The sequence below is a fragment of the Hippocampus comes genome, unplaced genomic scaffold (assembly GCF_001891065.2).
Source record: "Hippocampus comes isolate QL1 unplaced genomic scaffold, H_comes_QL1_v1.1 scaffold51, whole genome shotgun sequence".
In the NCBI taxonomy this organism is placed as follows: Eukaryota; Metazoa; Chordata; class Actinopteri; order Syngnathiformes; family Syngnathidae; genus Hippocampus; species Hippocampus comes.
This window is the reverse complement of record NW_017805497.1, coordinates 99,366-118,805: the sequence shown is the minus strand read 5'-3', so window position 1 is coordinate 118,805 and position 19,440 is coordinate 99,366. Positions and strand designations below refer to the sequence as shown.

At 42.4% G+C, this 19,440-nt stretch overlaps 3 protein-coding genes across 10 annotated transcripts in view; 1 reads left to right on the top strand and 2 right to left on the bottom strand.

Annotated features, from left to right (window-relative positions):
- Window positions 1–51: 51 nt before the first annotated feature.
- Window positions 52–11,011, bottom strand: uba6 (ubiquitin like modifier activating enzyme 6). Of its 5 annotated transcripts, none has more exons than XM_019876613.1 (32): window positions 10,933–11,011; window positions 10,390–10,483; window positions 10,138–10,232; window positions 9,844–9,872; window positions 9,273–9,367; window positions 9,060–9,171; window positions 8,896–8,976; window positions 8,675–8,797; window positions 8,402–8,525; window positions 8,198–8,301; window positions 8,043–8,105; window positions 7,493–7,569; window positions 7,260–7,326; window positions 6,972–7,115; window positions 6,731–6,877; window positions 6,557–6,637; window positions 6,384–6,461; window positions 5,608–5,789; window positions 5,379–5,484; window positions 5,193–5,282; window positions 5,016–5,096; window positions 4,789–4,917; window positions 4,042–4,093; window positions 3,902–3,965; window positions 3,741–3,810; window positions 3,566–3,637; window positions 3,360–3,483; window positions 2,663–2,856; window positions 2,418–2,545; window positions 1,737–1,824; window positions 1,550–1,644; window positions 52–937 (listed from the first exon to the last, which is right to left on the bottom strand). In XM_019876613.1, exons 2-32 carry the CDS (start codon window positions 10,428–10,430, stop codon window positions 796–798), a joined length of 3,078 nt encoding a protein of 1,025 aa, XP_019732172.1. In that variant the 5' UTR covers window positions 10,431–10,483; window positions 10,933–11,011; the 3' UTR covers window positions 52–795. The 5 variants fall into 5 exon arrangements, with proteins under 5 accessions (XP_019732172.1, XP_019732171.1, XP_019732173.1 ...); XM_019876612.1 differs by lacking the exon at window positions 10,933–11,011 and adding an exon at window positions 10,824–10,926; XM_019876614.1 differs by lacking the exon at window positions 10,933–11,011 and adding an exon at window positions 10,720–10,814.
- Window positions 11,012–12,137: 1,126 nt separating this feature from the next.
- Window positions 12,138–16,169, top strand: grhprb (glyoxylate reductase/hydroxypyruvate reductase b). Its single transcript, XM_019876467.1, has 9 exons — window positions 12,138–12,384; window positions 12,751–12,884; window positions 12,959–13,031; window positions 14,103–14,219; window positions 14,371–14,459; window positions 14,541–14,645; window positions 14,749–14,884; window positions 15,158–15,288; window positions 16,010–16,169. Exons 1-9 carry the CDS (start codon window positions 12,212–12,214, stop codon window positions 16,129–16,131), a joined length of 1,080 nt encoding a protein of 359 aa, XP_019732026.1. The 5' UTR covers window positions 12,138–12,211; the 3' UTR covers window positions 16,132–16,169.
- Window positions 16,170–16,832: 663 nt separating this feature from the next.
- The window catches only part of zbtb5 (zinc finger and BTB domain containing 5), a 5,772-nt gene continuing 3,164 nt past the window's right edge, over window positions 16,833–19,440 (bottom strand). For all 4 annotated transcript variants that reach the window (XM_019876536.1, XM_019876538.1, XM_019876539.1 and 1 more), the window contains one exon: window positions 16,833–19,107. In XM_019876536.1, the coding sequence (XP_019732095.1) occupies window positions 17,959–19,107 (1,149 nt within the window). In that variant the 3' untranslated portion in view covers window positions 16,833–17,958. The remainder of the gene's footprint in view (window positions 19,108–19,440) is intronic.

The following is a 19,440-nucleotide window of genomic DNA, read 5'->3' as shown; positions in this document are numbered from 1 at the left end:
TGTGTGAGGAGGTGGAATTCAATGCCACATTATTTTTCTTCCAACAATACCTCTTCAAAATACTTGTAGGAAAGCTTCCAACATACATGATGTACAACACTTTGAGGACTTTTACCTGACAATTCATCAACACAACAAAAACAGACACCAAGTCAGCATGGAGTAAATAAATGCAACATCAGGACGCTTGGGAAAACAAATTCAGAATAAAAATCTAGAAAATGTTGCTTGTGATCCTAGAAGGGATAGCAGCATGATGCCACCTCAAGTCCGTCTACAATTAATAAATAAGCATTGAGGTGAAGGAACAACGATGATCAAACAATGCTTGGAAACATGTAGCACTGACTCAGGTACAAGTGTGGCTAAATGGGCAAACACGGGCATGTATGGCGGCATTTCCAATGATATAACCTCTAAAGTGTAAACTGGCTTTAAATCTGGCCCAACAGCTTGTCACACATGAGAAAAGTGTGGCTGTGTGGTGTCGACAAGGTTCTGTAAACACTTTTTTTTTTTAATCCAGCTTTAGTACCACAAACAAAAAGGGGTCTTAAGGCATCAACACAGGCGGTGCTGTCCACTTTATCATCACGAGTAAAAAAAACTAAACAAAAAGAGAGAACATACTGTATGTACAGAAATACAGTTAAGTGCTACCCAGCGACCTTCATATTCCTATGGTTGGATCAGAGGCAAGAAAACCAGGAACCAAGGCTGAGGAGGAGTGTGTGCTGCGACCACTTCCTGGTCATTCTGACGGCATACATGAAGGTGACAAGAAGTGGGACGTTGTCAGGGCATGTGATCATCGCGGCTGAAGAAGTACCTGACGGGAGGACCGGCGAGATCTTCGTCTTCGGCTCTCTCTGGAGCAAATGAGACCGTGAGGTCAACGTATTGGCGGGCTGCCGATGGCTTTATCAGCTTCTGCATCCTGCACGCACAAAACACAGGGTGCCATTTTTAATCATTAGGCGAAGAAAAAAAAAGTAGTGTGTTTCCGGTAACATGAAATTTCAACATAGGGTCAGTAGGTCAGACAATGTTTTTTTTTTTAATCTTTTTTTTCCCATCAAAAATTTAAACAAAATAACCATAAAACATAAAACAAGAAGACATTGAACCCGCCGCTCGGCGCCGCCGCCATCTATTTAGTTTTCTCCCCGCTCCGCATTCAGTCCACATGAGTATCCAGCAGCAAAGGTAAAAGTTGTGTCAAAAAGAAAATGCACAGCTCGGTCGTCATCAGTCTCTGGCGGCCGCCTGAAGCCGGCACCGACTGTCGGGCTGGGTGACCACTGAGGGAGCCTCGGCTGTGGCTGTCATTCAAATTTAAAAACAAAATCTAATATCTCTCGGACAGTTTTAAAATCAGTGTCAAATTTACATTTACGAACACCCAAAAAAAGTAACCTGATTGAAATTTGCTGTTTTCCAGTGTTATTAAGAAATGAATCTCCACAAAATGGAAACTTTTTGAAGAAAATTCTTAGATTACCGATCGGAGCAAAGAAATAAAAGAAACGTTTCTCAATGAAGCACTCACGTCAGTTTAAGTCTCTTTGAATGTCCTGGTATCACAGGCACATAGAGCATCTTCACACCGTGGACGACCATTGTGGGTTCAATTCCATACTTCTCCTGAAATAAAGAAAAGCACATCATAACCATTGAAGAAGTTCAGAATAAAAGGAAAATAAAACAGCAAATATGTGAGTCTGAGTGTTTCTCACCCTGACTGCATTCATGAAGTCAGACAAGGTGAAGTCCTCATGACCACTGATAGTCCAGCAGTCCCAGATGGAAAAGTAGATGTTCTCCCTGAAAGACATCATGAGGATGTCACAACATTACTGCTCACTTTTCGAAATTGCTTGTCCTCATTTGAGGCACCGCGGGTGAGCTGGAGCCTCTCTCCCAGAAGACTTTGAGGCCAAGAGGCAGGGTGCACTCAGCATGTTTTTTGGGGCAGAATGTGCGAGTGCTAACCCACTATGCGCAAACCATTTCTCCATCATGCTGCCCTTGAGTAAGACGCTCTGTGACAGCATCGATCCAAACTGAGCATTATTCTAAGCAGGCGGTAAACGATGGATTGAGCATTGTCAGCCATTCAAGTCACAGTATTAATTGTGTTTCCAACATTATCCACTAATGTATTAATTGCCGCAAAGAAAAATATGTAAGTTAAATATATAATAAATAAATATATAAGCAACAATCATTTACCAACACCCTCACAACATACAACAACAGTTTAGCATAATGGCGCTTTCATTTATCGTGAAACCTTAAGAGACGGGTATAATTTGTTCCGTGAACACGATTGTATCTCAAATCCTCATTACACATTGAAATGAATGGAAATGCAATTAATTTGCCGCATATGTGAATAAGAACCCGGACAATGGTACCTGATGAGTGCCCGCTTGACAGCCGCTGGCTCAGTGAAGACCACTACAGGGAGGGCCAAGTTGAAAAAGCAGTTTTTCAAAGATTCAAAGCCAAAGCCTCCAACTATCTTGATCAGCTCCAGGGCCACCTAAGCCATAACAAGTAGTTGAATGGATGACAATCAGGCACCGAATTGTGTTACCATTCTGAACAGAACTTCATGCTATTTTGAGATGGAACGCGTTGTATTAAGGGATCTTCTCACCAGTCCAGCCACAGCTGCTGTTGCCGTGGCGATAGCAGGGATGATCTTGCCGGCAATGCGTTTGGTCTTGAATCTGTCGGCGGGCTCGATGGAGTACATTTTGGCTCTCAGGGCGGACGCCGAAGTGACAAAGTCCAAGTGGCCGTTGCTGTCGTCGTCCTTCTCAAACTGCAGCGGCGACATCTGCAACCTGTCTAGAGATCACATGAGAACACCACCACACTTGGAGTTACAGGAAATATATTCATTAGGTTCTAGGGCTGGGTGAGATTGTTTTAAAATTTCCATCAAATTTTTCCATTTAGCGTATTAACAAAACAAAAGGCAATATTCAATACATGTTTTGAAGGTGGCAGAAAAGCACTACATGAAGCTCTTTATCTCACTTTAACAGAGTTTCTTTGGCATATGCCACAAGATGGCCCCAAAGCAAAACTTACACACAAACAGTGTTTGAGGATACACTTGGTTTTCATGTTGCCCGTGCTAACAGTCATTTTTATTGCCACACGCTTGAGGCACTGATACTGGTTTGCTGCATGGACCCCCCACCTGTTGATTTCAGCGAGGCACCCGTGTTGTTGCCAAAGCACGCGGTGGCGATTAATCGACTTCAAGCAATAACCTTCATTGCAGAATGCGGAAGTCGACGCATCGACCTGTTGCTGATCCGCATTATAAATATCTGAAGACAAACCTGCTTTGACAAAGTCGCCAGCAATGGCATACTGTAACTGCCCGATGGCCGCTCTCTCCTCTTCGCTGCTTAGAGGCATCTTCAATTGATCAGGCTTCTTTGCCGCCTCATCTGTCTCGATACACTGTGAAGGAGGCGATGAACCGAAATAAATTGAGTTCATGACCCGTTATGGTGAAATTCATATCAGTGACATTGAAGCATACTTTGACAGTGGGCTGGTATTTAGGGATCTTCACATGAGAGAGGATTTCAGCCACCGCCTCTCCACAGAGATCCTGAAAGGGGAAAGTGAAAACAACAATGAAGCAGTCCGTATACGCGTTGCATATTGCCGGCGTCGGGCTGAAACCTCCGAAGTCACAATTTCATTTGACTCACCTTCTCTGAGTATGGAATGTTATTAATGCCAGCAAAGAGCCGGGCCGTGCTGACAACAAAGGTGAAATGTCTGAAGGGATAAAGGGGAAAGTGAGTTGTCCAGTGGGGTAAGATGAGTTGTGCAGTACACAAGAACGGTAACGTCAAAGCAGTTTACTCACAGGGGGTCTTTTAAGTCAAAATCGATGGGAGCTGGCGGTCTTTTGGGAGACTGCCAAAATAAACCTGACAAACGGAGACAGTGGTGTGTTTTGCTGCCAAGTGTATAATACGCTTTTATGGGAATGTGTTGAAAACTTACTTCCGTCTTTTAACCTTGTATCAAGTGGGAAAGCATGCAGAAGTTGCAGGGCCTACATGAAGAGATCATTTCAATCAAAATGTTAAAGGCGGATAGATACACCTGCACGATCCATAAACAAGCCCAAGAGCAGTGTCAAATATTTCACTTTCACAAAGATAATGCAAATTTTTGATAGATGATATGTTCCTGATGGGTAACGTGAACAAAATTATTAGGACATGTGAAAATGGCATCACTGGGAAGTGAAATGGAACAAAATATTGAGGTGGTCCCCTGATTTACAATTAAATAGTCCATCTCCTTGGTAATCTTGTCTTTTTTTTTTTTTTTTATGGTCATGAATATAGGCAGATTCACAAAATGTCTCCTCTGCATTTAACCCCTTACAGTAGTGAACACAGCAAACACACACATTGGCACAGAGGAGCAACTTATCACCCAGTGAGCTGTCGTGGCGGGAATTTAGTTTGTGTCAACTGTCTCTGAAATCTTCTGTGCTAATTCTGTACACTTCAGCTATGCGTTAGGGTGAAGAGAGAGGCACCTCTCTAATGTTATTTATTGAGAGGAGTTTCTAATATCGAATTTCTACAGCATTGAAAATACAACCCCCAAAAAAGCATATTGTGAAATTAATGCAGGTTTCAAATCAAGACCTCAGTGTACAGTGCATGTAAAGCAAGTGGACCGAATGATTTGTGCAGTGGTTTTCAAAATAAAGACATTGTAAGAGTCCTTCCTTACCTTTCTCTTGAAATACTTTTCAAATTTCAGCCGAGCCAAGGTAATGCACTGTTCCCAACAATGAGGCCGCCTGTTAAGCAGTTTAATGACTTCAAATGAGCCCTCCAAACTTTCACCCGCCTGCATTTTCTGTGGACAAATGTAAAGAAATCATTAGAACTAAAAACAACAATAGGAAGAGAAGCACTTCATCATGAGGATTAATAACAAAAGAGTGATTTTTGCACCTGGAGCACAAATTCAGCTGATTTGTGGGTCTGCCAGAAAGAGTTGTACATGGAGGGCTTCTGGACAAATGCATTCTCAAACTAGATGGTAAAGACCAAATTAGGACAATAGGATTAACAACCACCATTTTTGGTATGATGCGGGAATGAATTCTGATGAGCTTTATGGGGGTCTACCTTGTCCCTGGCCCACTGGATGGTGTGCTCTATGACTGAAGGGAATGATTTGAGGGTACAGAAGGGGATTTCCTCTTCTGGGGGATCCCTCTGGTGAACAAAGTGAGGGGAGTAACAAATTCATTCATTCTGTATCTTGAAGAAGAGTACACATTTGCAGGGAAGTGTGTCTGCAAGTACACTCACATGGCTATTGTAGGACTCAGTCAAATTTGGGACAATGATCTCTGTGTGTCCTTTAGTTCCCATGGTCCCAGAGTCCAGGAGTGCTCTCTGATTAGATACACAGCGGCTGGAAAACAGTAAAATTAAAATTGAGGCCCTTTCAAAGGCTCAATGTAGATCCAAGTTATTATTTTATTAGGAATTATTGATCACAGAGACTGCTTGGAGAGGCAGACTAGTTTTGACCCACCTGTCCACATATCTCCGGGCCTCTACACTGTCCAGTGCAGTGACCACCAGGTTCAGGTGTGAGTAGAAGGAGTCATTGTAGATGCTCTCCGTAGCAGGACACACTTTATTAAGGTGAGGATCCAACTGCAGGTCTGGGTTGATCTTCAGAGTGGCTTCGGCTGCTGTAGTACTCTTTGGTTTCTGACATGGAGAAAAAGAAACTTTTTGAAGTGTAGGGAGTTTGGGGAGACTGGATAGGTAACCAATATTGAGTTGGAGTTGAGTTCTCCCAAGCTTTGATGATATTATGGACTGTAGGTGAGGAAATCCCTATCTTCGTTGCAATTGTATGTTGAGGAACATTGTCCTGAAACTGTTCGACTATTTTATCACACAATTGTTCACAGTGATGAACCTCGCCCCATTTTTGCTTGTGAATGACTGAACAATTCAAGGAAGCTCCTTTTATACCAAATCATGGCACCCTCCTGTTCCCAGTCAGCCTGTTCACCTGTGGGATGCTCCAAACAGGTGTTTGATTTTTTTTGCCACCCTTCCAAGCTTTTTTGTAACATGTTTTAGCCATTAAATTCAAAGTTCATGATTACTTGCTACAAACACAAAAGTTTATTGGTTTGAAAATTAACTATTTTGTCTTTGGAGTGTATTCAATTAAATATGGTTTGAACATGTTTTTTTAAATGTTTAACATGTCATTGTTATTGGGTTTGTACGAGACAAACTTAAAAAAAAATGTATGGAAAACGTCTAGGCTAATCGAAATGATCATCTCACCTGTATATGCTGTGGTCTGAAAAGAAACTGTCTATTGAGGTTGGACTTTTCTATGAGGTCTGGATCTGTGATACACACCTGAAGACAAATATGGAATAATAATTTTTCATATAGTAAGGAAAATCATTGCATGACAGATATGTAGTTAAACCAAACAGAAGTAAAGTGTCCACCTGGCCCGAGCTCTGAGCCAAACCCACTCCGAGAAGGGCAAAGTTTTTCAGCATTTCACAGCCTATGGCGCCGCAGCCCACCTGCAAAGTTGGAAATGGGAGCATGAATTTTAAATGGATCTGAATATGACTGTGCTAACATTTTTACTTAATTAAGAGCTGGACAAAACCTACCATGAAGACCCTAAGCTTGTGCAGTTCCCCACACAATGATTTACCAATACAAGCTCGCAGTCCATCATAACGGTCTCCTTGAGGAAGAAACTCTTCAGCAGGCAGATTCTGAAGTGGCTTTACTACCTCAATGGCATCAAGATAAAACTGCACCAAAAACAAGTCGACTCAATATACACATAGCCGACAAGATCATGTCAGAGTGCCAAATCCAAATGAGATATTACAGTATGACGCCTACCCATTGCTGCAGGGGTGCAAACTTTCCAGTGATGGCTTTCAGAACCTCCTGACTGGCAAGGCCTCCTACAGCAGCCGATAATGGAGGAAGCGTCCCCCTCGCAGTCCTCGAGAGCCATTGCACCAACTCTGCATTAACAGGAGCCTAAATACAGAGAGGCAGGAATAGCAACATCAGCAAGGTAAGATTAACTAACATTTTATAGGCTTTATGTCTACATGAATGACCTGAAACTCACGAAACACTTCTTTCAAAAAACATGTTTAGGGTGGTGGGGGGTGCACTTACTCTGTTCCTGAGTGTGGCATTCACTTCCTCAGTTAATTTCAGTAGAGTCTCAGTGTCCTGTAAACAGCTGGTGGCATAGAGTGAATTTTGTCATGAGTTAATGTGACAAAGCCCAACACCTTAGTGTGTGTGTGTGTGTGTGTGTGTGTGTGTGCGCGCGCGCGCACACGCGCGCGCGCACGCAAAAGTGTTCCATACAAAAGGCAGATTGGGCACTGAAAAGTTTTGATTACCCAGTGTTGGGAAGTCTATTGTGCTGTTCCTGAAAGGTGTCCAGAGCCAACATGGCAGCATGGATCTGTAGTGGTGCCTAATAGGGAGGTGGCAAGCAAATTTTGGTGAGGCTGCAGCAGGAGTAAATGTTATGTTTCAGGTTACTTTTACTTATTATCATCAATACAGTGTGCCGCAATAGATTCGCAAATTCAACCTTAGCAAATTCCCCTCTTCACTGATTTTGTTTTGGAATCTATCCTCCACTTAATTCCTGTTTTTGTGCTCCACTTGGAGCCAAGGAACTCTGTTGAAGTGAGTTGAGTTGCCATATGCAGACAAAATTTGTGTTTTGTCACCATCTTACCATTTATGACCAATTTTAATCCTTTTTGGGGTCAGTTATTTGTGAATCTTTGTACGGCCAGGCATATCTCCTGAAAAATGTGGGAAACGCTATCCCAATATTTAGGGGAAAAGACAGGGTGTAGTGCTTCTGTGTGACTAAAAAGAGATTGCAAGTTGTATTATACACCACAGTACAACCCCAACACCTGCGGTTCAAGTCACCTCTGGTTTACTGAAGTCTGGAGTCAAGACCTGAGGATCCCAAAGCTGTCTCTCAAGTGGTTCCTAAAATGTTGCGGAGATGTTCAGAGACAAAAACACAAATGTATTTTTCTTAATTATTAACCATTATTTATTATTAGATGCTTTTGACTTACAAATGTGTATATCTTTGGGGTCTTCACAAGGACAAAGAAACCTCCATGTGCATATGCTTGTAGATGGGATGTATCTCCTATTGCAAAACTGTGAGGGGAAAGGACTAAAGATAGACACAAGTAAAAACACATTTCTCACTCATCTTCACAATCAAGACAGCTTCTGCAGAAAAAAAAACAGTCTTGCCAGAAATAATATAATACCTGAAACCTGTCTTGCAGTGCCATTGAGTTCCACCATGCCGTTGACTTCTCTGAAAACGACACTCTGGCCAGTCTGGAGCCCATGAGGCTGGTTGTCCAGGCAGGTGACCACACCAGGATTGTCCTGAGCGGAAAATTATTGAAATAAATAATGAGACATTTCTCCAACAGTTTGTAGCCCCAATGGGGTACTATTGAGCAACAATGGTCAAAAAACAGTTTGGTCCTCCAAATTCACTCTGAACATTTGGTGGAAAACTTTTAACTGTTCACCTGAGTGACGCTCTGGATGAAAATCTCCTTTGGTTCTTCCCCTGTGGGATCCAACACTTCAAATTCTTCTCCGAAATCACAGAACACCCGCACACAGATGCCATATGTGTCACATGCAATGAACTGCGGAGACAGTGTAGTTTGTGTTAACATTTCACATGTTTGAAATGCATTTGTAGGACAGTCATCTGTTTTTGCTTGATTGTGTTTAAAAGGCCTACTCTGATGGGAGGGCGCTGTGAGCGGCAAAACTCGTTCACTCTCTTCAGAAGGCTCAGTCTGACTTCAGTTAGAATCACACACTAGGAAAAAAATAGTTGTCAGATATTAAGTAGATATTAAACATAGCAATTTCATTTATTCTATTCGGTGCACCTGCACATACCTGATACTTTTGGAGAAAGCTGAGATCAGTGTTGTCATCCAGAGCAGAGATGGATTTGTCAACATGGACATAAGGGTTCAATTCTGCAACTCGAGGGCAAACTGCTTCTGCCCTTAAGAAAGGATTTTAAAAAAGGATATAAAAGCTCGGCATGGATGGACATCACTCTGATGTGTGAGAAAAGATGAATGGCTCATCTCTGATGCCCATTACCTTTTCCGCTGGCTCAACACATCCTCTTTGTGAAGAAAGAAGTTCGAGCCCAGATCCCAGGTTTCACACTGCTTTGTGTCATGGAGGGTGACTGCCTGCACAATACAGAACATACACTACATTCTCATAATGTCTAAACAATTGCAGCAATGAGAATTTCTTTTCCACAAGATATCGATCATATTCATCCATTTTCAATACCGCTTGTTACAATTAGGCTCGTGGGTAAGCTGGAGCTGATGGTCGATGAGAGGTGGGGTACACCCTGGACTGTTCGCCAGACAATCACAGGGCACACACAGAATAGACAACCAACCATTCACACTCACACCTAGGAACAATTATTTGTCTTTACTTGACCTAACAAGCAAGGTTTAGGATGTGGTCAGAAGCCATAGCACCTTGAGAAAAGGCAAGCAAGCACAAGGAGAACATGCAAACTCCACACAGGCAGGCTTGATCGAAGATTTGAACCCATGCAGAACCTCTTGACTGTGGGGCAGAAGTGTTAATCACTACTCCCAACATGCTGTGCAATATTACCCAAGTTAAACATTAAGAGAGTGCCTACCTTTACACCAGCCAGGACAATGTTCTTTGCTGTGAAAAAAATACTTCTATTGTCAGATCTCCAGTTGCTTGGTCATGTATGTAGAAGAGACAGTGGATACTTCATTGGGTACACTAGCACAATTCAATGATAAAATGAAACAGCTCTTGATACTGAGCAACAGCATTATCGATGCAAGGCAGAATCTTTGATACAGCTATTGTATTGGGGTTATCCAACACAATCTCACAATTGTGCAGGTGTAACTAATGTTGTGATCAGCAAATGTATATTACAATGGTGTGATAAGAGTACCTATCTCAATTCCCAGCCCTCCCAATCCACTGAGAAAGACTGCGGACTGGGCCATCTGGTGCATGGCACTGTCTCCCAACACATAGCGCTGGCGACTAGACAGAAGGAGAAAGGGAGCAGAACAGTAATATGCTTTTTATATGATAGTATTTATCCAAAGCATTGCTCTTGCCAGTTCTGTAATATAGCTTTGAGGTCATTTGAATCCCCATCAACAGTGAATAACTTGCGTTTTCTGATGACACCACTTGCCTGTAGAGAGAGTCGTCTATTTCCATCGAGTCTTCAGCCATGCTGGGAGGGGAAGAGGGTTGGAAATCAACTGCTTGAGAGATAACGATGCGACCTATATAAACCCAGAGTGAGCAGATGACCTGTCACATATGTTGCTGCTTCTAATTAAAAAAAATACAGCTATAACGCACCGTGGTTGTAGCTGAATGGCTAACTACGTGTCAGCTGACTGTACTTATCGTTAAAGTGGCATTTACCCAATACGGACCTCTTGCAGACTATCGAAACAGCACCTATTTACCCGACACAAAACACGCAATATGTATTCAAGAACATAGCTCAGAAAACCTCTTTGTGAGTTACTGTAGCTAGCTATCGTAGTACGAGTGCCTGACACCGGTGACGAGCACCGACATGGGGCATGGCAAAACTAGTTGAAAGTGCTAACGCACCAGTCATATAGTCTCGCTGCCAACGGAGGCATCTGATAACGTCTTGCTAATTCCGAAACAATTTTAAAAACGTTGTTAAAACTATTACAATGAAGAAAATCTTTCATACGTAGAGAGTAGTCAGAGTGCGTGGGGAGCGGTGGTGAGTGAATGGTTGTGATTGGTTAGAAATTTGGAACGTTTCCGGGTCACAAGATCACGTGATCGGGACCGTCGAATGAGCTCGCCAGTGTAAAATTCTTATGACAAACGATTGACGGTTTTGTGGTGCGCTGTAATCAAAGACCTACTAACATTGAATTAAAGAGCGATTCACTTATCGTTCGCCTTGTTCCTCAAAAAACAATATCCAAGCATCAATAACCTCTGACTTCAAAACATATTTCTCCATATTTGTAAACAATAAATTACATCTATCTTACTTTAAATTCTCAGACTTCAAGAACCTTTTTGTTTAAATAGATTTTTTTTCTTCAATTGTATGTATCATTTTTAAAATAGGGACGTGTTTTTGTTCATCATGATAAGGATTAGGAATTCGTTAAGATATACACGCTGCACAGTAAACACTCGTATTTTCAAAAACCGGATTTTTATTTTTTATTTAATGACGTGACGAAACAATAATGCAAATGGACCATTCTTTTTCTTTTTCTGACAACAAATGAATACAAAGCACTCTAAAGCGTGTTGCTGTAAAAAACACAAAAGTGTGCCACAGCAATAATATGCAATTTTTTAATAAATCGTATCATTGCGACAGTGTCAATCAAAACTAAGCATTATTGTATTATTGTGTTTATTATTTATGTAATGAGAGAAAGGTTTTGGCATAGGTCTTACTTTGGAGCTCATTGGATTGTGAAGCAGTACCCAAAGTTGAGTTAAGTGATTCCACAACAGGATATTACCAGCAGCCACACGCATGCTTAAAGCAAACTCATGTTTTTTGTTTTGTGTGTGTTCTGTTTGATAACGTGAGATTGCATAACTATCGTCGTGGCCAAACTTTTGGAATTTGGGATCTTTCCTGTTTGAAGAGGCAAAGTTCAACAATCAAGTAAAACATTTACATTGTCCTGAGTCCTGACCCTCATTAAGACTGTATAGGGGAGAAGCGAGTCAAATGTTGTTCCTAATCAATTCAAAATTCTCCCCGTATGTGTGTCAAATACAATTACTGTAGTCTATAATATTGCTTAATGCTGAAAACATGATACAATCACATTCACCTTCAGACTCGAGAGACATCCTCCCTCTAATCATATTGGCCAGTGATCTGCAGGCACCTCCCACTCAACCAGAGGTCAACGTCTGCACGCAGCCGGTACACAACCTCAAAGTGGCAGCGAACTCTCCCCTCCCCTGTGGTTTACTTTCTGTTGGCAATGTGGTGCAGTCGTGTAGCACTGCGTCAGCTCCAGCGGGCTACTGTCAAGCCGCTGGCACTCACTGGGGCTCCAGTAGGCGTCATGCAGAGGGACATGTCAACTCTACCACGGGTGTATGTCACCCGCCAGATCCCACCAGAGGGCCTGAGGATCCTTCACGAATCTGGACAGTGAGTGACCCAGCATCCTGTAAACTTATTGCTGCCGTATCTATAAGGAATATTGGAGGTGGTCAACTTTTCATACCACATAGCACCTTGAAGAATTCAATGAGTGGAGTAAATTATGCGGGAGGGTAGACGTGGGGGTGCTGTTTGTCATCCAGTAGGTGAGATAAGACATGTAGACTAAAGGGTATCTCTACTTGTGACTGAAATAAAAACACTCCTATACATACTATACTACTACTATACTACTATACAAAAAAAGTCATTATTTTGACTGGATTGGTTTGATTTCACTTGACATATGTTTCTTTTGTAAAAAAAAAAAAAAAAATCATTGCTATGAAATAATCAAGATCTGTATTTTCCCAGAGTGCAATTTGAGCTATGGGACTCTGATGACGTACCAGTACCAAGGAAGGAGCTTCTTCAGAAGGTCAAAGGCGTTGATGCTCTCCTCTGTGTCCTGACCGAGAAGATTGATGCCGAACTGTTGGATGCTGCAGGTTTGAGGACTGCCCACGCTCAACGTAACTGATCTCACACACTTTCAACACACATGTTCGGGTTGTTCCTCCAGGTCCGAACCTGAAGGTCCTAAGCACCATGTCTGTGGGCTTTGACCACCTCTCTCTGGAGGAGCTGAAGAGAAGGTGATTCTGATGTCACACAATCCTCAAAGCCATTATGTCAGCATTTAGAAAACTGCACTATTGGATCCCTATGCTACCTACTGGCAGTATTCAGTGCACTACCCAACGTAAAGACTAGTCAGATTGATTCCCTGCCAGTCCTCCCAGTTATCATGAATATTTGACATCTATAGATGTCGATGGCAGTGAAAATTACTGTTGTGTTCCAAAAGAAAAAAGAACCAAGGAATACCCAAGTCAACATAATTCGTTCTTTTCTAGCCTTCAAGTCTGAGCAAAAGTGTGGCATTCTGAAAAGACTTAGCCGTCTAAAAGAAGGGTTCAATATTAACAGTGGCCCAACAGCCCGAGGCGAGCGTGTCACTGTGTCAGGCCACCCAAAGTTCACTGATGCTTTCAGTACTTGTTTAAATCACATGACCTTATATACTCATTTTTTTCAAGTGGCTGACTTAATCCGCAGTACTTTTGTGCATTTTGGCCGCTGAGATGACAAACTTCACTATTTCATCCTCAGGAAGGTCCACATTTATAATTAGGAATTTCAAGTATTTTAAATTAGGACCAGTGTCGGTTCTGCAGGCCAACCACAACTTGGCTCATGGTGGCTTGACCGGGCCACCACCCAAAAAGGCTTTATATCGGACCTGAAAAGGTACTAAATTAGGAACCTTGCGATTATTTTTGGGAGGGATACTAATATCCTTCCTTGGCACTGTCAAACTGCCCTTGAGCAAGATACTAAATTTAACCCTCAAACTTGCCTGAGACATAACACCATTGAGCTGCTTGCATGTATGTAAATTTGTTGAAAAAAAACAAAGTTGAGTACATTGAAAATGTCTCCTTGGTAATAAAATGCATATTAAAATAAAATATTAAATATGAACTGCAATATGTGCAAGCTAGGAGGAAAGAATGGTAACAGAGAATGTTCAAAGTTTAGGATAATGTCATACTTAATGAAGGAACCTGATGATAGTATGAGTAAAAGTAGTAGTAGTAGTAGTAGTAATAATAATAATAATAATCATAATAGTGATCTTTTAATATGGATGTGTGTCCATGCAGAGGAATCCGTGTGGGTTACACACCCGACGTTCTGACAGATGCCGTCGCTGAACTGACTGTAGCTCTGCTGTTAGCAACTTCCAGGAGGCTCATCGAGGCCACACACGAAGCCAAGACGTAATTTGCATGCACACACACACACGCACACGCACACGCACACACACACACACACACACACACACACACACACACACACGCTTTTGCATTTCCTCAAATCCATTGTGCACACATTGTACTGTAAGCTGCTGCCTTTTAACCTTGACTTTAGTGGAGGTTGGGGGACATGGAGAACTCTGTGGCTGTGTGGACATGAGCTGGCCAACAGCACTGTGGGTATTTTAGGCCTGGGGAGGATTGGTGAGAACTCCAGACAACAAACATGTCAACCTATCTCAAATATTTTGGATCGTCTGACTCAATGTATGTTTGGTTCTTAAGGTGTGGCCATTGCTGAACGCCTGGCTCCATTTAAAGTGAAAAAGTTCATCTACACTGACATGTGTCCCCGGCCCGATCTGGCCAGTGACATTAACGCAGAGTATGGTAAGAACCAGTCTGGTGCCTTTTAACTTGGAATTCAGAATACTCTTTATGGAATTTTGTCAAGGTGCTCTCGTGCGAATTACTACCGATCACTTTGCTCTAGTGTCTTTTGATGAGCTGGCAAAGCAGTCCGATTTCCTATTAGCGTGTTGTGCTTTAACACCTGAAACACATGAAATCTGCAACAAGAACCTTTTCTCCAAGATGAAAAAAAATTCCATCTTCATCAACACAAGCAGGTAAGACAGAAACAATTTTCAACTGAAATAAGAACACATAGCTAATACTAGGCGAGGTAGCTTTATTTATATATGGCACATTTCATACACAAGGCAATTCAATGTGCTTCACACAAGCAAAGACACAACACCGAAAAGCATTTACAAACACAACAGTTAACGACATTCAGAAGCAAAGTCGAGAAAGCACAAGTCCAAAACTGGACAAAAATTACTAAAACAACCCAAACCATTCAGTGATTTGATGAACCCAAACAGTTATTGTTGTTGAAGGGGCGGCGTGGTGAATCAAAACGACCTATATGAGGCATTGGCCACTAATCAGATTGCTGGCGCGGGATTAGACGTGACCGTCCCTGAGCCCCTACCAACTGACCATCCACTGTTCACCCTCAAAAACTGTGGTAAGTTTATGATTGTTCATGGTTGTCTTCAGGGCAGTGAATCCCAACTACTGCACTGCGGCATATGCTGTGAGAAATCATCAGGTGTGCCACGGGAAATGAAGCTTTATTTTTTTCACATAATTGCAAAGAAAATTATTTAGTTATGACAAGAGAGGCTGGAACAGATAAATGACATTTCGATTCACTTAGTGGGGAAAGATGATTTCAGATCTGAGTGCTTTGAGTTTGCAGAGTGAAATAACTAATATCTCAAGTAAGACGCATCTGTATCTGGCACAACAATTAAATGTTCTTCCACTAGATATCAGAAATTACAATTAGCCGATGTATCTGTTGCCATTTATGTAGCAGAATAATACCGGTAGCTTTGTGTTGCACCAAACAGGCCAAGAGTTCACACAAATTTGTGAGTAAATTAAGACTAGGTCATCATTATTTCAGTACATTTTTTTTTCTTTTTTTGGTGGCATCCCTTGAGATTTTTCTATTTAGCATATGGGAAATAATTTTAAAAAATCTTCCACAGAGCAAGGTCAAGATATGTGTATGCGCTATTCCCTCTATCAGTTCCAACATCAGTCACGTCTGACCTCACACGATGGACTAAAATTCCCAGACACACACTGGAATAATGCTCAGATGCCTCAATATTATTTGTCAACATATTCAATTCCTACCCTGCCCGCATTGATGTTCCTCATGTCTGTTCCTTTGACAGTGATTTTGCCACACATCGCCAGTGCCTCCTACAGCACCCGTAACGCCATGTCCAGCCTGGCGGCAAACAACCTCTTGCTTGGCCTCCAGGGTGAACCAATGCTTAAAGAGCTAAAATTGTGAGCTGCAACTGTTTCTGCCCAGGAGAACTGGCAAAAAAATAATACTGAAGCAGCCACTCATATTAGCATTTCAAATAAAAGTTGTTCATAATTTTTTTTTTTAAAAACCTAATAAAAAAAAAAATCCAAAAATCACAAACAACTCAACTTTCATTGTTTTAGTTTTTTGTTTATTCATGTGCATGTATAGTTTTTTTTAAAAATTCTTATTCAGTGTGCAGGTACAACTGAATGGACAATCAACAAGACCCCTTGGCCGTCTATACTGTATGGTCATGCTATGTTAACATCAAAGAGAACAAAAACAAGAAATACTGACAGTTTGGCCTCAATCAACAAAAGCTTTTTCATCGCAAAGACCTAAGGCATAAACCAGAATCATCAATTTAAGTTTTTTTTTTCTGTTGAGACTAAGTATGTATCTAGTTTAGTGCAAAATATGATGACTCTGGCACTCAAGTGAGGAAGTTAAGTTTGTGTGATGCAGGCACCAGAGCTGTCAATCGAGGTCCAGAAAATAAAAACCCTGCCACAGTTTGGCTTTAGCACAGGCGCTTCTACTCAACCAGCAGGTACATTTTGTGGCGAATATCGCATTTTCAAAAATATTCAGGGTTCGGTTCAGATAGGCTTTTTGAATGCTTTCGATAATATTTCCAAATTCTCATAGGAACACATTCATTTTAATGGCTCCTCAGTACGAATAAGGTGCACAATAGGAATGATTGAGATTCTCACAGAGCGTTCAGTGATACCTGAAAAAAAAAAAAAAGCAATAATTTTTGTTTTAATCGACTATTTTTTTTAAACTCCATTTCAGTTCACTTATGTAACACTGACTAAATATGATTTCTATTCAACAACAAGTCTGCTCCGATTTACAACCTAGCAGAACCCTGCCATGTTTAATAAGGTTCTGTGATTTTAATGATGGATAAGAAACAACAAGCATTGGACAATTAGTCAACAAGTCACAGGCAGGTATGTTCACACTTATAATTGGTTCAAATACTGTAAAATAAATCTGAAAAGTCAATGATTCTCCCTCTTTTTTTTCATATAAGGTCACAAAAGCAGGCAGACGAACGCAACAAAACTGCCCACCTTAACGGCCGTAATTAAAAGGAGACATTCACAATCACTGTTATTGACTATAAATGTAATGATTTGTCTTTGTAACACGTGCACAATGTGAGATGCATTAGACACGTTTAAAAGCACTGAAATGAAGCCAAGTGAACATTTACACATACCCTTAACTTTCTATCAGAAAAGAATTATACATTGACTAACAAATGCTTGATAATTACATTTCAGAAATCTTGCTGAATGGCAGTTTTATTACACACAGCGCAGAAAAATTGCTCTTTCAATCCCAATCAGTAACAATTAAGGCTAGTCATACTTGTGACTGCAAATTAAGGTGCGCTTGGATTTTCCAGTGGAATGTGATAATTCCTAAACTACAGTACATACCTTTACTGGACAAGTGCGCTTCTCTGGTGGCTAAAAGTCCCATTAGTGGACTGAAAAGTCAAAGCTGAAAGTGTGTCTCTTGGCACTTGGAATTCAGTTGATTTTAACGTATCTTCTCTGGGCAGTATGTAATACTTGGCTTCGTAATGCACAGGGAGATACATTGTCTAACTATGTGACTTAATAGGCCAATAATCATGACATTTTATCAGTCCTGTTTTGACATTATCACATCTTTCTTTAACTTTGTTCGGGACAACCGTCCACAAGGTGATGGACAACATAACGACTATGCTTTTCGCGCTGTGATCAAGACTGACTTCAAGCATCCTTCTTGGGACCAACAAGAGCTCTAGAGTAGAGCATTGGACATATTGGTGTTCTGCCAGCGAAGACAGGTGGTCTTTGAATGCTTGTAGAGGTGTGACGACTGGCTGAAACGCTTGCCGCACTTGAGGCACGCGTAAGGTTTCTCTCCCGTGTGCACTCGGATGTGTTTCTTGCAGTCAGTCAGCGTCAGGAAGGTTTTACAGCAGATCTTACATGCGTATTTGCGAGCGCCCTCTACCACCAAGACGTTGTGCTCCGACAAAGCCTTCTTGCACTTGGACAGCACGTCTGCTGAGGCGCGTGTCAGTTGAGGCGGGAGGGAGGTGGGCCTGCCGCCAGCCATGTCGTACCCAGAAGTCTCATTAAGGAGCATGGGGCTCGCCAGGCTGGACGAGGAAGAGGCGGGATCCTGGAGTGCGCCGCCCTCTCCCCTCCCCATGTTGTTTGTCATCTTTGGGGCGATGCGCCTATATCCGGGGTAACCCAGAACGGTGGGGGTGGCTCCACTAGCACCTCGTGGGGGTCGCCCCAGGGAGTGTAGCCCCAGGCTGGAGCGCTGGAAGTCCAAACCAAATGGATCAACCCCTCCATGCCCTTCACTCCCCCCAGTTCCTCTTGGGTTCCCATAACCGTCATGAAGGGGGCGAAGGAAGAGGGAATCGGCCTGTAAGTTATTTCCAAAACGGGTACAACCTCCACTGCTGAGTGCACTGGAATGTAGCAAAGAGGACGGGGCAGGAGCGGATGGTCCAGAAGCTTCCTGCCTCAACAGGTAGTTATGAGCAACAGCCTCACCAGTGGTGGTGTTGGGAAGGTCATCCTCTCCACCGATCAAACTAGCATCACCACCCCCAAAATTCTTTGGGCCAAGGAAACTAGAGATACTGAAATCTGGTTTGCTGTTCAGCGTGTTACTACACCCAAAACCACCCCTACCTCCTCCCAGGCTGCTCTTGAGGAGAAGCTGGGAGCCTGACTGCATCAGCGAACTAGAGCTGGGCTGTGGTTCTGAGGTGAAGCTGCGGTCACTGCTCTCGGGACTCAGCTTCACCTTTTCCTCTTCCTCCTGGCTCGCTGGCTCGGCCGGGTCACTGCCTTCCGCCTGGGATGTCACATCACTAATTTCATCTGCGGGCTCGGGTGAGCTCAGTGGCTCTTGTTTGACCAGCACCTGAGGAAGAACAGAGGAGCAGTGAACATTCAAGCAAACAGAAATCTATTCTGTCCATTGCCAGACATTTTTTTTAATGTTCCTGTGTCGACTGTGTGCACTGTGCAACATCATCGACAAGTTGACAGCCCATGGCACTGTCGTCAGGGTTCGACATAAACAGTAGCCCGAAGGCTACTACGGCGCTGTGGCGGGCCACTACCCACCTTTACACGCTGGTCCAACTGGGCTAGTACAAGGCTCTAAATTACCGCAACACCCTCCTCCCCTCAAAAAACATGATTGAAAAAAAAAAAAAAAAAACGTAACCTCTGTTCTGGTTCTTCTGCCCCC